The sequence below is a fragment of the Typopeltis vanoorti genome, chromosome 17 (genome assembly GCF_054136105.1).
Source record: "Typopeltis vanoorti isolate ZY-2024b chromosome 17, IOZ_Tvanoo_1.0, whole genome shotgun sequence".
NCBI lineage: Eukaryota > Metazoa > Arthropoda > Arachnida > Uropygi > Thelyphonidae > Typopeltis > Typopeltis vanoorti.
The window spans coordinates 108,084,345-108,108,135 of record NC_143565.1 but is presented as its reverse complement, the minus strand read 5'-3'; the positions used below and the strand labels follow the sequence as shown (position 1 = coordinate 108,108,135).

At 35.0% G+C, this 23,791-nt stretch overlaps 1 protein-coding gene across 1 annotated transcript in view; it reads right to left on the bottom strand.

Annotated features, from left to right (window-relative positions):
- LOC150097754 (centrosomal protein of 170 kDa protein B-like) overlaps positions 1 to 22,748 on the bottom strand; it is a 58,177-nt gene extending 35,429 nt beyond the window's left edge. The window contains exon 1 of the mRNA XM_090406981.1: positions 22,626 to 22,748. Coding sequence (XP_090263107.1) covers positions 22,626 to 22,748 — 123 coding nt within the window. The remainder of the gene's footprint in view (positions 1 to 22,625) is intronic.
- Between the last annotated feature and the right edge of the window lie 1,043 nt (positions 22,749 to 23,791).

Below are 23,791 nucleotides of genomic sequence, written 5' to 3'. Positions count from 1 at the left end.
TTTAATATTGTGTTGTCTGTGTGTGCATTACAAGTGTTAATTGTACTCCCTGAACAAGTCTCAGTGACTGAGACAAAATAATGGAAGCATTAAAATTAATTTTTAATCCTTTCCTAGTGCTATCTCTACTTCATTAAACCTCCAACATGATAGAATCATCTAGAAGAAGACTCGCTACTGGAATCTTTGATTTCCTTAATTTTTGTTTAACGACACAAATTCTGTATACTGCATTTTGATACTATTTGATACCACTGAACTTATGCCATTTTTGAAGTCAGTAGATAGTTAATTTGATTAGTAAATTATCAATAAATAGTTTATGATCTGCTGTATTAAAAAAGCACATCAGGTGTTCAAATATTTTAGAATCCACCTTTCTTTAGAAAGCAGCTAGAGATGTGCTTCCCATGTGATCCCATGTCTGTCACAGCACTGTTTATAAAAATTGAATGTCTCATGAAACCCAAACATCACTTTAAAAAAGGTCTCGAAAAGCTCATAGTAATCTAGAGTTTTTGTCAGCAGTCTCAGTATATTTTTTACACATTACCAAATGCAACTTTGTCTTCAAAGCATTGCCACTTGAATTCCTTGAGCCATTTGTCTTAAAAGAATGTCCTGATTGTTTTTAGTCAATAACACAACAGAACTCTTTTCTGCAGTGTTTTTAATATTTTCAGGTTCTTTACCTGCAACTTGAGTTCTGTACTTTAAAAAACTAAAATGTGTAGTTTACATTTCCTTTCATTTATTGTCAATAATGAAGGGTGAATTTATATAAAAACATAAAAATTATTCAACAGGAAATAAAAATAATAAAGTTTAGGAAAACAACAAAAATGGTCAACACTAACAACAGGGCAAGACTAACTTTTCACAACGTAAAGTAAAAAACATGATTCGGTGTCCAACTCATCTTAAATAATAATATTAAAAAGCATTTTCATCATGTATGTTCAAGTATATAATTACTCAAAGCTAATTCATGCTGTATATTATTAAAATAAGCTTACACCAATTACAGTTAGCAGTGAAAAATAGAAATCATGTTAAATTAATTTTTAAGGGTATCTCTGATTTTTTTATGAATGGTGATGACTTGCAAGTTATGCAAAATAAAAAAAAAAAAAAAAAATCAGCTAACGCCTTTTTTTATTCCCGTATAAGGGGAGTAGGCGAGGCCATTTAGCCCTATCTAACTTTTGGAGACTGAGTGGGCAGTTCAATCTCCACTGGTACCAATCAGAGATAGATGGCCCAAGGCTATCACTAATTAAGCGGTACTCAGTGAAGAGAGACAGCTCAAATGTGCCACCATCTCGTGGTCCCTAACCCTAACACAATATATTTAATGTCTGAAATAATGTGGGTTCTACGTCGATTTTCTTGAGTTTACAGGACGAAAAACCCGAGTTTCCGGGAGGAAAAACCTGCTTGCCCGTGCCAGAGATCGACTAACTCGGGAACTGGTCGAAAAAAGGCTTAGAAAAATTTCCTCTAGTCGCCGACTAGACTCGAAACCAAGTCTTCCTTCGTGCGGCCAAGCGCCGTGGTTGGCAAATGCCACATCCACTGAGCTACACAGGCTCTGCAAAATAAAATGTTGTTTGAGAATACTTGACGATTTAGTTCAAAAATAATCACGGACACATGGTAGGCTTTAGTTTATAATAGAGATTGAGATAAATAGTGCCACTTATCATAGATTGGAATTACTTCACATCTGAGAAACATCAGCAAGATATTTTTGAGAGTATGTGCAAACTAACTTTTGGCAGAGACAAAGTCTATGAAGGAATTAACTTATTAAATTAATTACATAAGATACTATCTCCTGGATGAAAACAAAACTTCTGACATTCAGTGGAAGCCACCTATGATCAATAACTTGAAAATGAATGAGGTGATGTTTTAAAGTTAAAAAAGGCATAAATTATTAGCATAAAATAAGGCAATACATTTTGAATTTATTTAGAACGAGGCTGAAAATTTACTTGAGATTAATGGAGATTATGTAACCGAACATTTGTCTAAAACCAATTTTCTATGTTTTTCTAATTTTTGATGTATTATAAAATAAAAACATTACCTAACAAATTAATAAAGGGACTTTATTTCTGTTATAAAATATTATGGTCTGAATTATCATTAGATGATATTCACAGAATTTGTCTAAAGATATTCATTTCATAAACTGTTTTTTTTCTCTTTGTATTGCTGATTGCGCAACTCACATGCAGCACTAGAATTTCACTAATACTCATTTAAATATCTTTGGAATCCTATATCATCTAACATCTCTCAGTAAACAATGCACCAAACAGAAAGTAGGTGGTTTGCTGCAGTTCAGAAGGCAACATGACTAACATTTTCATTTGTGGTACTCTTTCACTGCTGTTATTTTGTGGATAGACATTTACATTTAAATTTACATTTTTTTTTAAATGCTTAAGCATCATGGATTTTACTGGACTAATTTTAATGAAATTAGTATCAGCAATGATTACAAAAAGTTGATGGATGAGCAATCTCAATTATAATTTCAAATGGATTTTGTAGCGCAAAATCAAATAAAACATTTTTGAAATTGTAAAGCAATAAATCTGGTATGACTGAATGCACTATGAAAAATTTGGTATTTAGGATCTCCACTGAAATGACTATTCACAGTTCAATTTTCATTTCAATCAAACCATACTGATTGATAAACCATTTGAAAGCACAGTAATAATTCTGTTCACTGAATGGAATTTAACAAACAGTAGTACAATCAACTCCTACTAGAGAAAACACCATCATAGCAAAATATTTCACTATAACAAACTGCCAAAAAGTTCCACACAAAGGTTTTTAGGTAGAATGTCATGTTAAAAGAAATTTGCTAGAGCAAACACTCCACTATGACAATTTATTCCTGTGGTCCCTAAGAGTTTGTTGTAGTGAGGGCCAACTGTATACAGAATCTTCTTGAACATGTACAACCTACTGAAATGTCCTAACCAAAGCCCCATACATGTGAAACTATGTTAAAAGAAAATCATAACAATCTGCTGTAACATTATTTCTGTAAGAGCCCTACAAGTTTTCTACAGTGAAAGTATACTAAGAATGATATTAAAAAACAAAAAAAAAGTAAGAAAATGATTGAAGACAATCACAAAGCCTTATTATATCTATTTTCTTACATGCTTACAACATGATAGATTTTTTAAGAGATTACTAATTTTTGCTTTGAATGATAAAACCTTATGCTGCAGGTGAGACAACAATAATTCAATTCATATACAACCAGTTTCATATATATATATATATATATATATACACATACATACACTGCTTGACAAAATTACCAAAATGCTTAGAAAATGTGGTGTAACTTTGCGCTCTTTGCAAAGTTACACCCAGAAGCAGGACAAAATTTGGTATGGTGATGTACAGCAGGCTAACAATGAAATAAGACAATGACAAGAATGTCAGACAGGGATAAGGGATGTATAACAATTACCAAAAAAAAAAAAAAGATAACAATACAAAAGTTGATATAACATGCTCTGAAATATGATCACATAACATCAGTTTGGTGTATGATCCCCCTCTAAAAGTTAAAGACAGGTCTGACAGCAGTGGGCCATGCTTGATATAAGGGTGTCTATAAGATTCTGTACAACAAATCTTATTCTTCCACTATAGCAAACTTTAATTAACCAAGTGACCAAGGCAATGACTGTCATGCTGACAGTCATTGCCTTGGTCACTTGGTTAATTAAAGCATGCAATGCAATGCTTTAATTAATTGGTTAATTAATTCAGCATGCAATGCAATGCCCAAGGGTGTCTCAAACATGTTCGATCAGATTTAGGTTCTGATGATCATGAATGCTGACCATGGCAGTCATTGAATATCTTGAACTTAAAGTATTCCTACACCACTTAAGCTCTATCAGCAGTGGCATTATCATGCATGAAAAAAAATCTGGGTCAACTGCACCTGAGATAGTACCACATTCCCAGTTCTCTCCAGATCATGCAACATCTAGAATCTGTTTGTAGGCTAAAACAGAACTCAGAGAAATGCAAACCACTGGCTCCTCAAACAATCTAGGTGAGGTTTTTGCTGGTTGATATAGCTCACAGGTAACCTTAGCCAGTTCTTCTATAATGGTTCCTTTCTCCTGAAACTGCATCCACCATAGTCCTGAAACATTTCATGGAACATTAAGAAACCATGTCACCTCTGCCTGTGACTGGCCAGCTTCAAGGTGTCCAATGGCATGCTCTCAAAGAATCATTTAAATGATGAGCAAGCAAGCAAAAAGAGGACAAGGAATGAAATGATGTGGTCGCAACAAGTGTGTTTATGGGCATGAGTAATTTGCATTGTGTGTAGGCCTGTTGAGTGGTAGATTAATTATTACTGGATGCTCTAAATATGCATGCTAGAATGCCTATAATATCAAATATTTGCCTTTAAAGACACTGTTAAAAATAAAATATTTGTGAAAAGTATTTCATTCTGTTAATTTTGCCTAGCATCATATACCTGACCCACACAAAAGATCACAAGGCCTACAGCAAATCAGTACTGCATATAGCAAGTGGGTAAGAAGGAATCTGCTGACATGTTTCTTGAACATGTCAGAGGATTGAATTCCAGATTATTTGAGTAGAGCTCTCAGTATTCATCTATAATCAAACTTAATGGGAAGATTAAGAGGAATTTCCATACTGAGTGTTCCATATAAGATTTATGCAAGCAAACTTGGCAAAATTTTTTTATTAAGCTAAAATCACAATAAAGAAATAAAACCCGACAAGTTTCGTGAGTCATTTGATTTACATCTTCAGGGGTAAAAGGTAATTTAAAGTTTAAAACAACAAAAAAGAGAAATTATTCAAAAATAGTTCATACTTTTGAATAATTTCTCTTTTTTGTTGTTTTAAACTATGCAAGTCAAACGACTTACGAAACTTGTCGGGTTTTATTTCTTTATTGTGCTTTTAGCTTAATAAAAAAATGTGGTCCAATTACCGGAATATGCCTTATGAACTTCTAAACTTGGCAAACGTTTAAGGAAAACTGTTGGAAGGGAAACTTGGATTCAGGTCAAATACAGGCTGTCATGATCAGATTTTCACTTTAAGACAAAGAGTTATTCATTGGAATATAAAAAATAATTTGTATTTAAGTTTTGTATATCTGTAAAAGGCATATGAGAAGATGGCGAGAGAAAAGTTGTTCAAACTGTTGCAGTTGTATGGTGTAAATGGGACATTATATCGAGCAAAAGATACTCTATATTTGAATTGTAAGTCAGCAGTTGAGATAGTTCAAACATTGACGTAGCTGTGTACAAGACAGTGTTCAAACCAATTTTAACTTATGGATCTGGGAGCTGGGTTGGAAATAAAACCCTTGATCAAAGACTGGAAACCACAAATATGAGAGCACTGAGAAAAATTAGTGGACTGAACAGATCACAACAATGGCAGTCATATTAAAAATGAGGATATTAGGAAAGAACTTGACATTGTTAGCATTCAGGATTATGTTAGCAGAGCTAATCTCAAGTGGTATAGTAACAAGCAGAATGGGAAAGGAAATGTTAGCAAAACAAGTGCTCTTTGTCAGGATGGCAGTAAAAAGACCAAGAAGAAAATCAAGATCTAGGTGGATTGATATAACAAGAAATACCTAGAAGACAGAAATATAAAATCTGAATATTGGAGTCTTGACAGATAAGAGATTAATTTAGAGGAAAATTGTCAATAGGAAGTTAGTAACGATGTAAACTTTCATGTACACTATCATAATACTCTGTACTCTCTGTGAGGATACATATCAAGAATTTGATGTGGAAAAAAAATCCAATATTTGGAGATCTGAATATTATCAAAAGTAAGGAGAAGTGATGTCGAATCTTTCTTACAAGAAATCAAAGAGGACTGTTTTGGTAGCATTCAAGCTCACAATATCTTTGTCCCACACCAAACAGCAGTAAGAATTGAGGACATTCGTTATGTCAAATGATGAGGTTTCTGATGACTGGACACTAAGTCAAATGTATCAGAAGAGAGTGGATGAACATACAGAGCCCTGATATACTTCTGCACTGGTTGGGAACTGAGGAGAGGAAAGCACCTACCAAGACATGTCATGAATAGCCAGAGAGGAAGCTAGTGACCCAAATGCAAAGGATAGAGGGTAGGTAAGAGATTGTAGTTTGGTGAATTGGAGGTAATGGAAGAGGTAACTTCCTCCTCTAAATGTTGGTATAAAACTCTGCTAAAATGTAGGGAAACCTTAAGCAGAGCAAGATATAACTATATTCCAAATTGAGTAAAACTGGTTGAACAGTATATGAACTGCAGAAGTATTTGTAGAAAGGTTATTTATTTTATTATTATTTTTTTTTTACCACTTTTCTATTTTCAAAGTGCTCAGTTCTTTCATTAATTTGATTCAATGCTTCAGATTTGGTGATCTCTGTTCATTCTTTTGTTGAATAAACATCAATACCATTTCATCCAGAACAGTAGTTACAGAAAGTTGAATTTTGACATTAGTGATTCTTGTAAAAAGAGTAGTTGGTAACATATTACAGACATACCCTGGTCATATGACAAGTTAGGTTCCAGACCGCCATTGTATAGCGAATCACTGTTTCCCCCCCCCCCCTTCACTTGCTGGCCTGGTTAGCCAAGTGGTCAGCATATCCGCTCTCCAGCCAAAAGGCTGTGGGTTCGAATCCATGCGTGGGCATGGATGTTTGTGATTGTCTGTGAAAGTACTAGTGGTGGTAGTCGGCAGTAGATGACATTGGTGTTAGATGATGAAGGTTGGTAGTGAGACAAAGAGTTGTAGAGCAGATGCCCTCCTTCGATGAGTCTTTGGACTCCCTGGAGGAGTGATATAATAACACTTGTAGATGCATGCAATGGTTTAATAACATCTTTAAACAATAATATATGTGCATTTATGTCAGATATGCAAACAAAAAATTTATAATCATTTTTGCAAATGAAAAAGTTATTCTAAATAGCTTGTCTTAAGGAACAAGCCAACAAGTTTGGTCATCAATCTACACCATTAAAAGTTTTTCTATTTTAGCAATAAGACTGTCACATTTACAGATAACTATAGTATTAACTAGTGAAGAACTTTTCACTTTATCTTTGCTTTCAACAGTGGTAATAATAATAGCAAGGCAAGTATGACTATGGCCCATTGTCACTAAATTTAATAATTTTAATCTTCACATGTAATGAAGCAACAGAACCTTTACTCTGAATTTTATCAGTCATTATCAACAGTAATAAAATAATAAACACTTTATTCACAACAAAACACAGACACATGCAGGCAGCAATGATCTCATGAACAAATAGTTCACAAAAACTGCACATCAGTTGTAACATGGCAGCATCATGTAGCTAAAACTGTTGTATGAGCAAATGTAGCAGCGTATAAATGGGTGTCAAATCTCTCATGAATGTTTTTGTTTCATGCTCGTTTTTCCAAGTTTTTTTTTTGAAGATAAGAATTATCATTGTTTGTGGGAAAAAAGAAAAAATATATATATATGTATATTGTATGTAAATCAACTTTATTACAAAATTTTGTATTATACAAATTGGTGTCGCATGAGTTGTGACATCAGCATATCTCATGGTTAATGTGACCTCCAAGATGGGAATCAGAAAAGACGGGTATGTGCACTAAGTACAAGACTTGAGGTATAAAAGCTTTCACTTCAGGAGGGAAAAGCATCTATTTCTTCCCTGGAATCATCACCTTGTAAAGGTTTACTGTCATTCGCTATAGTGTCTTACTTGAGGAGATCCACACATGCAGTCACTGAGAGAGAGCAGCAGTAAGAAGAAGCATTCATCAGTAGAAAGGATATTCAATGACAGATAGGTCAACTGTCACTGGCCAAGGTCGTCCACGTTGCCTGGGAAAGGAATTCGGAGGATAAAGGAAATCAGTGGGAAGGATGAAACAAGTAGACAACCAGAGGGAAAAGAGCATCATTGCTCGGATAAAGGAATGAATAAGGACTGTCCTGCAAGAATGAATTCTATGGACAATAGGTCATCGTGAGTACCTAGGAGAATGTATAATTGCTCCTGGACAATTCAAGTAACGTGTTAATGTCAAATTGTGTCAAAATATCAAATTTAACAAATTATTCAGTAACAAATGTTGATGTCAAATTGTTTATGAAATTTTCAAATAAGTACCTAATACAAGAGTCGACAGACTGATATGTATAGTGAAACTAAATCATGCTTGTTAGGTCTAAGTGTTTATAAGCAGAAATGACTTGTAAATTGTACTAGACTATAGATGTGATATGAGAAAGAATTGTCAGGACTTTAGGAAAACTAAGTTCAGGATAGATTTACATGAAATTGTCTATGACTTTTTCTTCTTCTTTTTTTTTTTGTACCTATGTTAGAATAAACATTTTATAAAAATGCTTTATGAGTGTCATTAAATTTTGTGAAACTACAAACTTTTAGGTATTTGACCAACGAAGAGTAAGGATTTCAATGATGTGGCTTAAACTTATTAACTAACAACTGAACACAAGAATAATAGTCAGAGGTAAGGAGGAATAACATTTATTTTATCTCCATTTAAGACTCTCATAAACTCACACTCAAAAATTTAACCGGTGAAATTGATAAGTTAAATAGAGTGTGTGAACAAGAGTAACGAAATCAAAGAATAATAGAAGATAAAATAGGGGTTATAACCAATGGCACAGATAAAACAGATATAACATGGGCACTAGTCATAACTGAAAAGTGTTATATGAGTGGATTGTCATAAAGCAGTGTATTACTGTATTTGGTTTCTTAGCTCACTAGTCAAGAACCACTGCTGAGAGTCTTGGCTAGTATAATTTTTTTTTTCTTTTCTTTTACTTCACCTATTATTATTATACCAGTTCTTTTTGGTATCAATGGGTAAAATTTTTATTGAAAAATATCTCATTCAATTAGTTTCAATCATTCAAATTTGGTCATTATTAAATGCTAACTTTTTTATGTTGAATATAAAAATAAGGAGTGAGTCACCAATACAAATCATTTCTGAAAGTTTACAACACAATTACAGTTGGACTCTCACTATAATAAACTCATAGGGACTTAGAAATAGGTCGCAATAGTGGACAGTTTGCTATAGTGAATTTCTTTTAACAAAGGATTATACCTAAGGACCCTTGTTAGGATTTAACAGCTGTTTGCTATAGTGAGAGTGAACTATAATATAAAATCATGTTAATATAAAATTCACATCAGTCAGGTACTTGTATATATACAAAGACATCAGAAAGTATAGAGCCTAGTGTGTATTAAATCAATAACCACCGAATCCTCTTCTCAGTCAGATGAACAGAGACGTCGTGAGGAATTTTGGCACCTATGGCCAGGAAAAAAATTGCACCATTGTAAAAAAAAAAAAAATTAAAAATCTCAATTTTTGCACCTATGGCCGGGGCCACATTATCAATAGCCTCACTACGCACATCGACTAAGACTTAAAAAATTCAGTGGTTGAACAGATTTGTGATTTGTATAGTGTTTCAAGCTGTTTGGAGATAAACTAACACCTTGAACAAAGGAGAAATCCTAATTATTGAATGCTAAGAAATCAATAATCGTAATCTTGCCTAGAGATTTCAGTGTTTGCAAAAGGAAAACGTTTTTTTTTTTTTTTTGCAAGGAAAAAAAAAGCTGAATTGTATTTTTAGAGCACTGACATTAATGAGGTTATCCCAAACCAATGAAAAATGGAGTGGAGATCGGTTAAGGAAAGATTTTGGGTAGTAGAGAGTGATTTGTCGAGTGCAAGATTTCTCAAACAAGGAGGAGCATACTGTGTACTGTTGGACTGCAGTCAATTGGAGCTCATCACTCATATGTAGGAGGAAAAGGGTAGGTGAGAGAACATGACTTTGCAGAACAACCAAGATTAGTTGTATAGTTAAAAGATAAGAAACCATCCACCACCATGCATAGTGCACATCTGCATCCAATCAGAAAGCTGGTAACCCAGCTGCAGAAGTCATGGGATAGACTAAATGATGGGAGTTTACTTAAGTTTCAGCTTGGTATTTACTTTAAAAAGCCTCTTCCTGATCAGCCATTTCAAAAAAGGAGCAATATATGAAATATTCTTTATTAATTACTTTTACTTCGAACTATTTTCTGTGTAAAACATAAGAGTTTTACAAAGTCCAGTACTGCATTGAACATAATATCCAAATTCTTCCTATTGTTTCTTTCCCAAGTACAGCATTTCTTCACAGGAAACTCTTTTTTAGCACTGGGCACACACGATAGGTAATATTTTGTCAACTTACTGAAGTTCTATTTACTGGATCTTTTAGGAACCAATAAATAGAATTTCAAGAAAGCTGGATCCTTTAGAAGGTGATTACCGATTACGAGTCGGTATTATTTTAACTTTTACTGAAGTGGCCATTTTAAAATCAACAATGTCACTTACCATGACAAAAGTAGTGCTGCCAGTGTTTTGACCATAGCGTTCTTATAAATGCAGGAAATATCTATATTACTTTTGAGTTCTTCACACTGTAAAAAATTATTTAAAAATACTTTGATATTATGATACACTGATGCATATTTTACTGAGAACAGCCATTTCTAACTTGTCCATGCTGGGCTGTGTGTGTCCTCATGTTGTGCATCAGACAAGAACTTGCATGACTGTACATTATGTACCATCCAAGTCAGGTGGGTGCATTTTTCTTTTTTTAAGTTTTGAAATATATGTAGCATGCCAGTTTCAGTGACCATGTAACCTCTAGAGAGCACGTCCCCTGGGTGGCGGATAGAGGAGCCCACAATGTATGTGTGTGTGTATTATTTTATTATTGATAAGCAGATTGAGTCAGTTTCTAGACATGGTAAATATTATTTAATGACTTAATTCCAAGATAATAGAGAAACAAATAAATTTAATATAACCACACAACTAGTTTCGTTGAAATGTTGATTTCGTCAGGTGTGATAACATAAAAAGCAAATAAAAGACTGTAAAAAAACATTGCACCATTACAACAATAGAGCATTAAAAACTGTAGTTAAGTTTGAATTGGAGTCAAAGCCACATGAAGTCATGCGCTCTCATGTTAAGTACATGAGAGCGCATGACTTCACGAATTCGCCAGTACCAAATAGCAGAGCTATGTGAGTCTAGCAGAGTATAACTGAGATTGTTGTTCATTTGGGAAGAGTCAAGGATTATTTCTTTTGATTCCAAGATATGACGTTCTAATTCATTGTAACATTAATGAATGTAGGATGTTGAATTCCAATCTATTTGATGTTGGCGGGCTTCATCATTGGAGTTAACTAAGAACAAGACACATGGCTGGAGAGGGTGCTGGCTCTGGTTCTATTGTATGAGATGTCTCTCTGGGTGTTCTTCAAGACGTAGATAAATAGACTTTTCAGTTTGGCCGTAATATGGTTTACCACAGTCGCACATGATTCTGTAGACACATGGAAACTGAAGATAGCGATGATGTTCTTTGGGGTGGCTTAGAATTGACCGGAGTTTAGGTAGAGTGGAGAAACACATTTTTATATTGAACTTCTTCAAAATTCTTGCCAGTTTAGGAGCGAGAGAACTGATGTAAGGTAAGAAGATGTAAGCTCTGGGGTTGGTCAAAGCCCCAACAGTGTTTTGTTGATGATGGTAGAGTAGTTTATTAATACTTTTGGAAGAGTAACCATTATTTGTGAAGGTCCTTTTAAGATGTTTCAATTCACTTTTGACTCTTCTTTGTCTGAATATGGACCTGGCAAGATGAGCGAGAGTGGATATGATGCCTAATTTTTGTGCTGGATAGTGGTAAGAGGATGTATGTGCAGGTATCTATCTGTGTGTGTGGGTTTTCTGAAGATTCAAATTTTTAAAGAATCAGACAACTTGGTAAGTTTGATGTCTAGAAAGGGCAGAGAACCATTTACTTCAAGTTCAGCGGTAAGCTTGATATCTGGATGAAAGTTGTTCAAATGATTTAGAAAAACGTGAAAGTTGTTTATGCCATGTTCGCAAATCAGGATAATATCATCTATATAACGGTACAATTTTAGGTTACAGTCTAGCAGAAGAAGGATTATTTCTTGAACAGCAATCTCAGTTATAGTCTGCCAAACTCGCAAAGCTCTGCTATCTGGTACTGGCGAACTCACAAAGTTATACGCATGCATATACTTAACAATAGAACTGTAGCTCGGACTTCAATTCTAACTTAACTACAGTTTTTAATGCTCTGTTGTTGTATTGGTGCAATGTTTTTATGGTCTTTTATTTGCTTTTTATGTTATCACACCTGACGAAGTCGACATTCCGATGAAACAAGTTGTGTGGTTATATGAAATTTACTTGTTTCTTTATTATCTCAGAATTAAGTCATTAAATAATATTTAACACATATATATATATGGTGGGGTGGTCTGAATATATTGAATAAGGACTCGTGGACCAACAAGGCCATAAATTGTGAGTGCCACTTCCCTTACAATCATCTTGATTGTAAGGGAAGTGGCACTCACATGGTCCTCTATCTGGATCTATCCTCTTCTTCTTCTACTTTGAGGAAGATTCACTCACTTTAATCTTTTCTAAGGCCTTATCAGCAAATTCTTCTTATTTTATGACCCTTATGTTATTAGAGTACTCAAGGACCATAGGGTCTTTCCATTTCTGGCATATATCTATGTCCCCTCTATAAATGTCTACTATAATTCTACTCTATTCTACTCTTTACCCTATATCCCTATTGCTCCTATGGGTTTAAATTTGGAGGGATATCCAGAAGCCTTAAGGTAGCCTTACCACTGGACTATCCAATATAATACATACAGCAAACTTGAATTTAAGAGGAATAGCATATAAAGAAATGGAATTAGAACAAATATTAAATGAAAGAAATTTTCAAATAGCAGTAATCACTGAAACAAAAAATAAATTAAAAGGAACCATGAGAACTGAAAGTTTTAATGTAATATATAGTAGAGTTGACAGAGACCAAAGATCACAAGCAGGTGTTATGATTTGGATTCACAATTCCCTTTCAAAACAGTTAAAACATTATAAATTATGGAATGAAAGAATAATAGAAGCTAGAAGAAAAATAGATAGAGGTTATTTAACAATAATTGGTTTAAATGCCCCAGAAGAAGGAAGAGAACAGGATAATATAGAATTTTATAATCAGTTACAAAATATATATAATAAAATAAATAAAAATGATCATGTAATATTAGCAGGAGACCTAAATGCAAGAATTGGAAACATGATAATTGATAATAATATAGGAGTATATGGAGAACATTTGTTATAAAACATTTGTTTATAAAACTAGATTATTAAATGACACAAATATACAATGGCTATATGAACAAAGAATTAACCAATATTTAGATAAAATAAAACAAAATGAAGAAATAGAATTCTAAAAATGATACTAAATACAGCAGCAAATGAAAGCTTAGGAAAGAACAAAAAATTCAATAAAAGAAAAAAAACTGAAGATATGGGATGATACAATCAAAGAAATAATCAAAATGAAAAAAGAAGCCTATCATGAATGGTTAAGCAGTAAAAGATTAGAAGATGAAATAGAATATAACAGAATAAGAGTCATAGCTAAAAGAGAAGTCAGCGGGAGGCAGACCCAGAGTAGTGATACTAAGGCAGAAGCAATGGAGAGGTCATATTTACCTACACAAGTTGCAACCGGTGTACCACCTTATTATTAAATTTCTCTGGATTTAGAGAAAGATGTTGGAAGTTTATTTTGTACTTGGTTAGACTATAATAAATTTAGTTTAATCCTTTATCCAAGTGTAAGCAAACAAAGTTTGCACCTGAAAATATCTTCAGGACTGAGGTAAGGTGGTATACCGGTTGGCAACTCGTATAGGTAAATATGACCTCTCCATTGCTTCTGCCTTAGTATCACCACACAGGTCTGCCTCCCACTGACGACACCTCAATAAAGTTCAAAACCGGTCTGGGTAGTGGCCCTTCCCTTAATGCATAGCAGTATATATGTCTGCAAGGAGATGTGGTTTGCATTATGAGAGATACTGAGACAAGGAATGATGAGAGCTTGGTCCACTTTTGCTACGAGTTGCCAAGGGATGTACCACCTTACCTCAGTCCTGAAGATATTTTCAGGTGCAAACTTTGTTTGCTTACACTTGGATAAAGAATTAAACGAAATTTATTATAGTCTAACCAAGTGCAAAATAAACTTCCAAAATCTCCTTCCCCTCTCAAGTTATTTAAATTATGTCCATCACAAATAAGAACCAATGTTTAGAAAATATAGGATGACATAATTTGTTCTGTCCCACAACAACTTACTGGACATGCACAACACCACAACTGTAAATTATTAGTAATTCAGTTTCCTCTAATTAAAATATTTTTATTCACACCAATTCTTTCCCTCATTCCCATGTGCCAATCATTCTCACATGGTACATTCATGTCTTATTATTATCTATTCACATATTTACACCTTTCAGTAATTTAAATATACCAGTCAAACATAGGATTTACCCTTGATTATTTGTTTCTAGTACACTGAAATGCCATTGAATTAGTGATAGCTACCTAGTGACATGTTGAACCGCCCTCCCCCCCAACCCCTGATAACGGGCCTCCACATCACGAGGCAAGGACTCCACTAGCATGTGAAAATGTTTCAGAGGCATGACAACCTCCTGAGCTGTCCACAATTCACTCAAGTTCAGCAGTGACAAGGGCTTGAACTGCGCTCGATGGTATCCCTAAGATTTTCGATGGGATTTAAATCAGGGCTTCTAGGTGGCCACTTCACTTTTCCAAGTCAACAGAATGCTCCTGGAACTGAGCAGTAGCCTGCCTGGACCTGTGAGATGAACAGTCTTGCTGGTAGACGCCATTTCCATTGGGATGCATGATGGACATAAATTGTCAGCCACTGAGAGTTGTTGGTACACATACCGAAGATCCCCAAAACATCCACCAGGTGTACAGTTCCGGCCTGACATGCCATGGCTTCATGGGGTTGGCACCATATCCTCATTCTCCCATCGGCACTATGAAGTTTAAATCACAATTCATCACTCCAGGATACATGTTGCAAATTTTCAATCATCCAGTTCTGATGTTCTTTAGCCAAGGCAAGGCATTCAGCCTAGTGCCTTGGCTAAAGAACCATGCCATTAAAGGTGGGACACTTGTAGGTTGGTGGCTCTCAGAAACTGAGACGGTGAAGTGAATGTTGCATGGTCCTTGCACTGACTTTCCAGCTGGAACTCTCATTCAAATGGGAGGTGATTTGAGATAATGTCTGGCCTCTATTGGTCTGTATGATGTGAGTCAGACAGCAAAGCCCATGATAATTCAAGGATGGTTGCCCTTTGCAGTTTGTCTGGGTGCCAGAATTTTCATATTCCCGAAACACTCTTGAAACTGTCATGAGAGAATTCAAGTTCAGTGACAATTTTGGAGATTGAGTGATCCATCCAAGAGGCACCTACCATCTGCCCTCTGTCAAATACATCTATTTAGATGCATTTCCACACCTTTCCCATTATACTTCTCATGACGAATGCTTGGGAAAGCTAATGCTGACGGCTAAGTATAACCACAGTTTTGGCCATGCAGGAGTTGCACTACAGACTTTGTGAAGCATCTCCTATCCTTAATTCAATGGCACTATAGTGTATATCCTGAAACTTCTTATTTGCATATCGCGCAGGCACACCATAATTTGTGATATGCCTGCACAATATGCAAACAGCAACCTTAAGACAAATTTTTGTGTTCCATCACAAAGTCAGGTGCAGAATAAAATTTGTCCCTGCCCAGTGCAAACATGTTAAATCACCGTCACTGTTTCAATTGCAGTGTTCCAATAAACAAAACAGTACTGTTATGTTGAATTTTTTCTTGACAATTATTCATAAGACTATTACACTTTTTTTATATAATCTTTGTCAAGTAGCTTAGTAGCTTTATTTTATCCTCCTACATGTTTTGCCAATTTTTCTATTGGCATCCTCAGGGAATACAAACTAGTAAGCTAAAATGAAGGTTACAGACTAGGTTATAACTGATGGTTCTAATTCATACAAAAAATTGGTATTGTGCGTGACAATGTGTGTGTCTCGTTAACGTGATTTATTCGTTATGGTTCATGATGTAATTGCTATGAAAGTTCATTTCTTGGATGTTTAATGATCTGATAAAAGTTTTCCAAATTTCTGGTAAAATTAGACCTTGATTCTTGTTGAGGTTTTCAGTTTTACGGGCGACTGTAGCTGCTTCTTTAAAGGTTCTTGAATGGTAGTTATCTTCTATGTATGGCATAAGGCTCTTATCCCACTCAATGTGATGGTTAGTGAGGCAAAGTGGCATGAAAGGCCTGAAATTTATAATATTGATTCAAACCAATCAATATTATAAACTCCAGAGTACTTGTAGAATGGGTGAGGATCTTTTGGTGATCTTAAAAATTTCCGAATAGTATTGATTGGTTTGAATGCCACTCTGATCTTATGTGGTTTTAAAAGATTAGCTAATTTTTTGGAAAGGTTGCTGACAAAAGGAATCATAATTGTACTGATGTATTGGACGTCATCACGTTGTTGATGTGGTATGTCAGTAAAGAGAATCTTGTTGTAGAGTCTTTTTGGGTAACCATTTAAAGAAAGTTCTCTGGATATTGTGGTTAATTCCGTTAGCAGGTCATCCTTGTCTGTAGTATACTGTATAGCTCTTTTCTTGAGACTATGGATAATGCTAAGTTTCTGAGCTATGTGATGAGCTGAGTTGAAATGGAGGTAACGTCCAGTATTTGTAGGTTTTCTGTATACAGATAGGTTGATACTATTATTGGTTTGTTTCTTTATTAAAATGTCAAGGAATGGCAGTTTTTTATCTTTTTCCATTTCTAATGTGAATTTGATGGTATTGTGGAAACTATTGATTTGGTTGAGGTAATTCGTTAGTTCTTCTTTCGTATGATCCCAAATGATAAAAATGTCATCTACATATCTGTACCAAATTTTCGGTTTTGGAATGATCTGGGTTAAGATTTTTTTCTCTAGATCTTCCATGAATAAGTCAGCACAAGGAGGTGAGAGGGGGCTACCCATAGCTAATCCAGTGAGTTGTTTGTAGATCGTTTTTTGCCAAATAAAATAGAAGTTAAACAGTGATTGAACAAAATAGTGATGTTTCTTGGGAACAAGTTGTCTAAGATGTTGATAACTTCAACCACTGGAATGTTAGTAAACAGAGATGTAATGTCCAGGCTTGCTAGTATATCCTCTTCTTTAAAGCAGCGCTGTGTTTGAATATAATTTTTTTTTTTTTTTAAAGAAAAATTGTCAAAAGTAATCCTAAAGCTGAAGTTGGGAGAAAACAAGATTCTCATTAATAAAGTAGTCACCAATGAGAGTCTAGTTTTCTCCCACTACCTTTGAATACATCACCTGAAGATGCATGGATAATGTCAAGTTTGGGTAATGTATGTAACCAGCAACTATTAAAGTGTTAAGAGAACTTTGCGGCAGGTCAAAAGCCTTGGCGATATCAAGGGCAAACACTTTAGATTCACCAACCTTTTTCATAGTATGTGTCCAGAGAAGGGTAACATAAGTAAGCAGATCTTCTGTTGATCTACAGTGGTGGAATTTATACTAGCAAATGTTTATTAGCTGAGTGCCTCCAAGATAACATAGACGTCCAATGTTGATGATCCTTTTCATTACTTTAGATAGAATTGAACCTAAGGTAGTCTACAACCATCGATAAAAATATGATGGTAGCCTCATTGCCAAAAATGTTGGATAGAGAACTGAAAATTTTTTCTTTTTTTTATGTGAATCCCAACCACAAATGGTTATAAACCTACAGTGATGATAATGATGATTTATGGTTTAAATTGTGCAAGGACAACAAAGGTCATACTGCACCATATCAAAGGTTATAGAAGTAGACAAGGTGAGACAATCACAAACACCCATGCTTGCAGTGAGATTCAAACCAGTAACCTGTTGGTTAGAGAACAAGTGCACTAACCAGAGGTGTACTGTGGTCTCTAGAGGTTTCTGACAACTAAACACCTTGCTCTGGAGACCAAACAGGGAATTTTTCAAAACACTTTAGCCCTGCTACCTTATTAGTAGTCAGGTCTCACACTAGGAGATGAAATGACCACAAAAATATTCATGTCCATGACAGGATTCAACTCCACAGCTTGTTGGTTGAAGAGCAGGTATGCTATTCACTTAGTTAGTCAGACTGGAAAATTAAGTTAGATTTAAATTAGTCTAAATCAGATTTGTTTTGGAATAAGTACTATAGTTATAAAATATGAATGAGTAAATATTCTAATGCAAAAGATTTATTATTATTTCTCTGACCTACAAGGAAGTCACAAGACATGGTGGGAGATCAACACAACATCTATCATACCACACCTTAAAAATTCATTCACTGTCTGCATGCTTACCACTCTCCAAGCAAAAAAAAAAAAAAAAAAAAAAAAAAAAAAAAAAAAAAAAATATCCTTTTGCAACTTCCAGGGATGGTGCCTTGTCCTTCCTCTCATTATACCACATGAAATATCTCCTCAGTGTTAACATGATAATAAACCTTCAATAACTTAAATGTCTCAACCATATCCTTCCCCTTTGTCACATTCATTTATCCACCTTCCCAACATATTCAAATCCTCTTGAAGAGCCAAAACATCAGCACTATTACAATAACCCTCCCAAGTTCTGCATCATCTGCAAATGACTGAACATCTTCCTGTAGTCCTGTGACAATATCATTGACAAAGATCTGAACAGCAATGGCCCTGTGAACAGTACTATACCCTGTGGAACTCCACTTGTAACTTTCCTGATCCCTGATACTGCTCCTCCATATACAACTCTGATATCTACCAGAGAGCCAATCCAGTCCACTAATCTGATATCCAAATCTATATGTTGCAACTTTAAAATTAACTACATGTGGCACTGTCAAATGCCTTTGAAAAATTCAAAAATATTACAGTATATGCCTTACCCTCATCAACTGCTCTTGTTACTCTATTATAAAAAGTTACTAGATTAATAAACAAGAGTGTCCTCCAAATAATCCATGCTGGCCTGCATAAATAATATTGCCCTCATCTATCCAATTCTGTATATGAGCTCTTACCAATATTTCCAAAATATTAACTACAGAAAAAATAGAAACAGGCCTATAGTTTGATAACTCCATTCTACTGCCCCCCCCCCCCATGCAGTAGTGTACTATCTTACTCTCCTTCCACTCCAGGAACTCTTTTCCTGCACATTTTATCATTGCAAGACTTTCCTTAAAGTGCCATTAGCTTGGCTGTTTACTAAAATGATTGTTAAACAGTTCAACCATGTCATCTGGTTTGGTTACCCAATTCCTATCTCCATCCAGAAAGGTAATTCAATCCATTCACTGTCATTTTTCTTCCTACTTGTCACATAGCGAAAAAACTCCTTGGTATTCTCTTTGGTTTCCAGAATCAGTCTTCTCTCATATTCTAATTTTTTTTCTCTTTATAATACTAGTCACCTTCTTAGTCTAAGCCCTATGTTCCTCATGAAACAGTTCTCTACCTCTCTCTATTTACGTCTTCCCTAATCTCATTTTCTTCTGCAATTTTCCTTTTATTTCTCGTCATCCACTTGACTCCAAATAATTTTATCTTCTTCACTCGAAGTATATAATCAGCCATTGCTGCCAACAACTTTCAAGTATCTTCATGAACTAATGATCCCTCTTTCCTTCAAATTCTTTCATCCATTGAAATGCTGCAAGCTGGTTTCTAAGTCTATGATAGTTGCCTGTCTTATAATTCCACATAAATTCTTTTTTTTTTTTTTTTTGATGCCTCCACATGCCTATTCATCTTCTGACTCTAAGTCAGAAGTACATAATCACTCTCACCAACAGGACAATTATCCCTCAAGAAATCCAAAAATTCTCTCACCAACAGGGTGGGGGGAAGGCAGGACAATTATCCCTCAAGAAATCCAAAAATTCAGTTCCCTTATTGCTGCATGCTGTCTGTCTCCTTTGCTCAGTTTATATCACTATAGTTGAAGCCTCAGACCCATAATGATCACTCACTTGCCAAACTAATTTGCCTAAATGTTTCTTACTCACCACCAGTGTTAAATTCCCTGGTCTGTAATAGCATCCCACTAAATATCTTGTCATATAAACATCTATCTCATACCATATATACTCTCAAAGCTCAACTGGTGTTATCTTCATTGTGATTCTCCAACCCTAGAGGGCACAATTCATCTCTTATCATGAGTAACACTCTGGCAGTTGTTTATACTCCCTATCCTGCCAAAATATGCTATAGCCTTCAATTTCTATCCCTATGAGAACATCCTCCTCAGTTAACCAAGTTTCACTGATGCCAATAGCCTTTGGAGAGGCTGAGTCAATATATGCCACAAACTCATTCTCTTCATTTCTAATACTCCTAGCATTTGTAACCAGAAAAACCAGTGCATTGCCAGCATTCTTATGGCCATTATTACTCTCCACATACTTCACCTGGCTCTGTAATAGTGTACGCCCTCTCATTTCTCAAGCAACTATTCCCAAACTCAATTGCCCACAAAACAACACTCTCCAAATGCCTGCATCCAAATGTAATCTGTCTCTTGCCTATAACTCTCCTCTATCCTCAAACGTACTCCATGCATCCACATATTAAAGACCTTTTCCTACACATTCTTGCTTATCTCATTTGTTATTACTGCTCTTCTCCCCCACTCTGCATTATCATAGGGCAACACACTCACTATCTTTCCTTGGATACATTTCTACTGCACTATCTCTAACATCAACTTCAAATCTCATGCTACACGATTCATGCTACCTCTCAGGTCATTCGTCCCAACCATTATCATCAAATCCTCCACATTTTCACCATTCTTCATTGGTAGTGCCACACACACACTATTGTTCCATCAAGCAAGCACTCCTCTACACTATTCTGCACACCCCAAATCATCGAATCTCCATACATGATGCTCCAAACAGATTCATTCATCCTTCTCTCACTGGCATCCCCGACTCTTATAGCTTCCAATCTCTCTCTCTCTCTCCAACTCATCTCTATTCCTTGCTTCTACTCTCTCTCAACTTTCTGTAATTTCCTCTCTTCCACTGTCTCACTCATTCTTTTGCCTTCCTCTCTTCTCTTGCTTCTACACTCTCTCGACTTTCTGCAATTTCCACTCTTCCCATGTCTCTCTCTCTCTCTCTCCCTCTCTGATGTTGTTCTCTTACACCTACTGTCATTCTTCTTGCACTAGCCAACTTCTCCATCTTTCTAATATCTTCATTCATCCTCCTCAACTCAGTCTTCATTCCTTCAATCTCCGTTCTCAGCAGTTCTATTTCCCTCTCCACACATTTTACTTTCAATTTACATTCATACACTCTGGTCTGGTTGGACAAGTGATTAGCATATCTGCTCTCCAACCAAGAGGCTGCAGGTTTGAATCCCACCAGGGGCATGGATGTTTTGTGATTGTCCTACTAACTGTTTATCAAATGTAAAGCTGTAACCTGTGTCCTGGCATAGTATGCCCTCGATATCTTTACCCCATAAAAATCAAAAATAACTTACTAACATTCATGCACACAATCATGGCCATCAGAAAAACTATCTCTATCTGCTACACTGCCCAAGGTTAAATCCATGCATATGTCTAATATTCACCTCACTCTCCAACATTCTAATGGAATGTGTGGAATCCAAAAACTGAATTCCACCCATTTCTGTTGCTGCTAAATCCTGAGATCGAGATACTTATGTCTCCCACTGCCTACATTTCATGCACATATACACATTCCTGTCTTGTACCTGCCACATTTTTAATCAGTGAAATGCATAATATCTATTTGATTCATCATACGGCATGTGTAGCAAGCAACAAAATCATCAACTATGCTACAATTGATGTAGTCTTTAAATGGTGGAGGACTGGGTGAATTGCTAAAATTGGCAGCCACCATGTTGAATTCAATTGATACAGTTGGATATAATACTGACAATAAAATCCTAACAAAATACCACACAACCATTAAAAAAAAATCAATTTGAATAGTGCAAACTTAAAAACCAGTATTGGCAATATTATCTTTCCTTACTACTAATACTTATCTTTTTTTAACAGCTCACAATGTGAGTTACCTCCCCCCTCCCCATCTTTGCACTACTAGCACCCTCTTTTAACAAAACCTTGATCATATAAATGTTCTTTGCATTTATATATATTAAAATTAACCCTTGGATTCAACTGTCAATTTTTTTTAACTGAAATCAATCTTCTGCAATAATCTTTCAAAGTGTGAATTCATAATTTTACTCTGATTTCCTGAAGGAGAGAAGAAGAAACTCTCATCTCTAGTTCCTGATTCATGCCTGGTGGAAACAAACTACAAAACAAATATCATGGTAAGAATTCTTATTAACCAAATTATGCTGAAAATAGCAATCTTAAAAATAACTTACCTGAAGACTTATGTCACATTCTTCTCTGCCAATAAAAATCATGTTGTGTGGAAGGAAATGAATTTTTCCATCTTTACGTACTAGCTGCCAAACACGATCTTCTTCATCTTTTTCAGCATTCATTTGCTTTTCTTCTATAAATACCAAAAGACTGGATGTGAAAGAATTACACACATATATGGAAAATAAATTACAAAAATGACACAACCGATGGCATTTATATATATATAGTTGACTCTCATTATAACACTCTTACAGACCACAGGAAGAGAAATTTATAGTGGATAGTTTTCTGGTAAATTTCTTTTAACATAATATGATAACTAAGGGGATATGTTAGATGTTTTTTTTTTTTTTTTTGGCAGTATGATATGATTTTGTTATAGTTTAATATGTTTGCTATAGCGAGTCGACTGTATTTTAACTGTGTGGAAAAGCTTGTGTTCATCGCACATGTTGATTGGATTTTAACAGTATAGATGTGAACACAGATTGATAAGAAAATCACTATTTATTAACTTAAATGCTAATATTTCCCTGGAATTAGATCCAGCATCTTCAGAGCATACAAACAAAGTTTGTTACAGTAGCGAGACAATCGCAATCTGGTGTAACAGTGGGACTAGTATGAGTAATTGTAGCATGCAACACAAAGACTAAAGTCCTAATTAGGTGCCCTCTAAGTTTAAAAAAATAAATAAATAAAAATTTGTTCATTAGTCATTTCTTCTTAGGGACATTCAATTTTAGGGACTACAGGAATAGTTTGTTTCAGTGTATATTTGCAATAGTGAATTTCTTTTGGAGTAGAACTGTGCCTATGAGGATCTGGTTGGAACTCTTCAGTAATTTGCTATAGTGATAGTAAACAGTATTTCCAATCATGCCAAATGTTTAAAAATTACAGACTTTACAAGTAAAATCTGAAGAAGCATACTTTACAACTGCATGTTTTATTATTACAATGCAATGAAAGTATAAAATACAGATTCATCTTAAATTCAATGCCACCTATAATGCCAATGCTAGCTAATATTTTGAATATAAAATGAAGAATTTGGTTGCTCAGACTCACAGAAAGAAAAAAGTGAAGTGAAGTGAAGACAATAAAGGTAGTAATTTTTACTCAAAGTCTGTAAAAACAATACTAATATCATTAATGCTAT